This window comes from Saprolegnia diclina, assembly GCF_000281045.1.
Source record: "Saprolegnia diclina VS20 unplaced genomic scaffold supercont1.90, whole genome shotgun sequence".
NCBI classification, from domain to species: domain Eukaryota; phylum Oomycota; class Saprolegniomycetes; order Saprolegniales; family Saprolegniaceae; genus Saprolegnia; species Saprolegnia diclina.
The window spans coordinates 100034-103588 of NW_008246157.1; the positions used below are offsets into that span (position 1 = coordinate 100034).

Genomic DNA, 3555 nt, shown 5'->3' on the forward strand with positions numbered 1-3555 from the left:
GATCGGTTGGACGTGGTTGAGGCGGTGTCGCTGCTTCGTTGTCACCTTGTCCGAGATCTTCTCGAGGACCCTCGCCATGGTGGACAGCACTTCCATCGTGTCCGTGGGGAGCGGTGGATATCCACCCTCCATCTTGACGTCGTCCTTCGACATCCTTCCGACCGTCTCGCGTCGGGTACTTCCTTCCTTGGGCGGCCTTCTCCGGGGCGGCTTCTTCTTCTGGGCAGCCTTCTTCCTGAGGCTGCTGCGCGCTGCTTGACCATTTCCTTCTGCTGAAAACGGGGTGTCCTTCAACCAACAAGTGCTACCAAATGTGACGGCGCGTCCGCTGTCGCTGGCTGGCTTGAGAGAAGAAGAGGTGATTGAACAATGACTTGGTTAGCCTGAGCTTAGACTTGTTGCTAGACACGCGCACTAGCTACTAACTCAGACACAGATCTAACCCTAATCCTCGTGCGGTCCTTACGGAGTAGATCCACGTGTGCACAGCGACACGTAGACCAGAGACGGACCTCTGAATCTCGAGATTCGCCACACACCTCGTCGACGAGAGGCGCGACCACTTTGCTCCAACGCCCGTTCTTGTCCTTGGAACCTGCTCATTTTTGTGCTCAGCTGGGTTTCCAGGGCGTGACAGTGGAGAAATGTTAGCTGCAAGCATATTATCTCCACTGCGGTGCCGCCAGCAATGACAGCCAAAGCAACAATCAAGACACCAACGCTGTCGTCAAACAGCACAGCGTCGTCACCGAATAGCCCTCCATAGCGGCAACCCTCCATTTCTGGAGTCAGCGATCGCCTTGGCGATGCGTTGAACCGTATTGTCAACCTGATTGCCATAGCTATAACGCCACGTGATACGCAACACCGGGCATTTGCGATAGTGGCGCAGAGATGGCGATGCTGTGACCAGGTCCGATAGAAAAGAAATCACATGACGGGAATACCGGTACTACATTCTTCCTGCATCATCAAGGTCCTGTGCATGTACGTCCTTGGTTATGCACGTGCGATCCTACCTTATTACTGGTAATAGTCTGTCTTACCGTCATGCGACTTGAGACACGACTTAGTTGCTCGAAACTGTTGAAGTATCGCATGTGGAAAAGACCATCACTCGTTGCTGTGGCCCAACACTGATGCGTCAGCATTACAACTTGGGACAGCGTGTCAATCGAGCCACTAGCCATGGCGTCGGCTGGTTCATCATTTTTGGTTTTGCATGCGCAGCGACAAGAAAAAGTACACGCGTCGTTTGCGCACTTTGGCGCGCGAGGCTGCGATGCCGCAGTGCTGTCTGTACACGCCTGGCAACGAACGCAACCCGACGGCGACTATTGACGGCATCGAGATGGCTTCATGGCCTCTCTCGCCCGACACCGTGGCGGCGCTCACGACCAAGTACGCTGGCCGCGTCCCGGCCAACGATGTCATCCTCCACGACTTCTGCAACACTACTGAGTACGCGGATGGCTCCTGCCTCGTCGGCCAACTCGGCATTGGACAGGCGTGCAATGAGTACGGCCTCATGTTCGACATGACGCTGGCGCATTTTGCGATCGACTTGAACGGTGACGCATCGACGTTGACACTGACAACGCAGCCACCGCCTGACACCTTTGCCACGGTCGTCTACTTCTTCCCGTCCACCTGCGTCGGCGGCGCCGTCACGATCTCGCACGGCCACCGGACAACGACGTTCGAGGCACTTGACGGGTGCTTTCTCTCGTTCTACAGCGTATGTGACGTGGCCGTGGCGCCCATCACGTCGGGACACCGGTCTTGTCCCGTGTATTATGCCGCCTACACAAGCGACGACGACGTGTTCACCTGGAACGTACCCACGCCACGGTTCGCGCCGCTGCCGCTGCCATCGATCCAAGAGCTCCAGAGTGCTGCTCGGCACTTCGATCCTCAAGGTTACAATGGCGTCCTCATCGAGCTCGAGACACGGGGCTCAATGCCGACGTTTGGTTCGCTCACGGGGCATGACAAGGCAGTCGTCGACTTACTGCTTGAAGCCGACGTCTTTGACATTGCACTTGTGCGCGCGGGCGACAACGACACGAACGAGACTATGCCGCCGCTGCCCGAGACGTTTCATCCACTATGCCAAACGCCAGCGCTCGTCCAGGAGGTCTATCACCAGACACCAATCAGCGAGTTTGCAGCCGATGCGGACAAGTACAAGTCACCCAGCTGCTTCCTACTTGTGTGGCCCAAGGCAGTCCGCGTGCGCATCCTCGGCTACGACTGCACGATTGCGCTCTTGCGCGCCCATGTTGACGGTGACGTGACCGACGAGTTTGGTTACGGGTCGCTCCACGGCATCTTTGAAGCGGCCCTCCGGACCTTCTACCCTCGGCCCGACAACTACTACGGCCGCAACCCACCACCACAAGTCACGTACGCGATGGCGTCGGTCCTCTACGACCACGGCGACGTGGAGCTTATCGAGGCGTTTATGGACGTTCACGACCATTGGGCCGACGACGAGAACATGGCAAAGTGGTTCCTCGCGGTGCTCCGACGCTTTGGCGCGTCTCGTTTCCGGCGCCAACTCCGAAAGGCTGCCGTGTCGATTTCCTTTGTGGCTCACTTGGTGCATCTCGCGACCGCCGGCGACGCCCTCGCGCAGACGATCGTATGCGACTGTGTCCCGCTGTGGTGGTCGTACTTGTTGTACCAACTCACGGCGACCGATTGCTCGACAAAGAAGAAAAGACTTGGTCATTTGCTCGACATTGAAACGTACATGCTCGAGCACCCGATTGATGTGGCTGCGTCGACGCACCTCCGTTTGCACTTGCCCGACGTTGTCGTACGCAAGGTGGCGACGTACCTCGCGCCGCCACTCGCGCCACTGCTGGACACTGTCCGAGCCGACAAGTGCCTCATTAGCTGCCTTCCGGCCGTCGTGTGGTCGCGGCAAGACTCGCTGTGCAGCGAGCGCCTCGCTACATGTGTTGCACTTGCCGTCGAATATCTGCGCTCGGGCGCCGAGCGTGCTAGCTGCTACAATGGTCATGCGCTGTATCTGGCGCTACTGACGGCCGGGACGCCAGCATTTACTATTGTTGACGATGATATGCAAACTTGGCGCCACAGCTTTGACTTCAAAGGCGAGTGCACTGGAGTCGACAAGAGGTCATCCTCGACGGCGATGGACATGCTCTTCGTGGAAGAGTACGAAGACAACGAATAAAGCTAGTGTCCACTGCTCTACGCCCTATTGCGTCTCTAATACACGTATGTATATATGTGCATGACGCAGTCTTGTGGTTGGATGCAGATGTCGTCGCAATATCCAACACTGAGCCGTTTCTCGCAGCAAAGCTGTGGTGTTGGACCACGGCCAAGCAAGTGCGCCAACTTGAGCTGGCAGTGATGCACGTCCATGAGGCGCCTCGAACGTCGTCGTCCGGTGGCCGTGCGAAATCATGACGGCGCCGCCAACGCAGCTGGACGGGAAGAAGTACATGTACGTTGTACCTACATATGTACTAGCTAGACAACTACGACACACTAAGATTCGATCGATACGATTGGTTAGAC

At 57.0% G+C, this 3555-nt stretch overlaps 1 protein-coding gene across 1 annotated transcript; it reads left to right on the top strand.

Moving 5' to 3' along the window:
- Nucleotides 1-1222: 1222 nt before the first annotated feature.
- Nucleotides 1223-3205, top strand: SDRG_15382 (hypothetical protein; the record flags this gene model as incomplete). The annotated part of the gene is made up of 1 exon (XM_008621553.1): nucleotides 1223-3205. One exon carries the CDS (start codon nucleotides 1223-1225, stop codon nucleotides 3203-3205), a length of 1983 nt encoding a protein of 660 aa, XP_008619775.1.
- Between the last annotated feature and the right edge of the window lie 350 nt (nucleotides 3206-3555).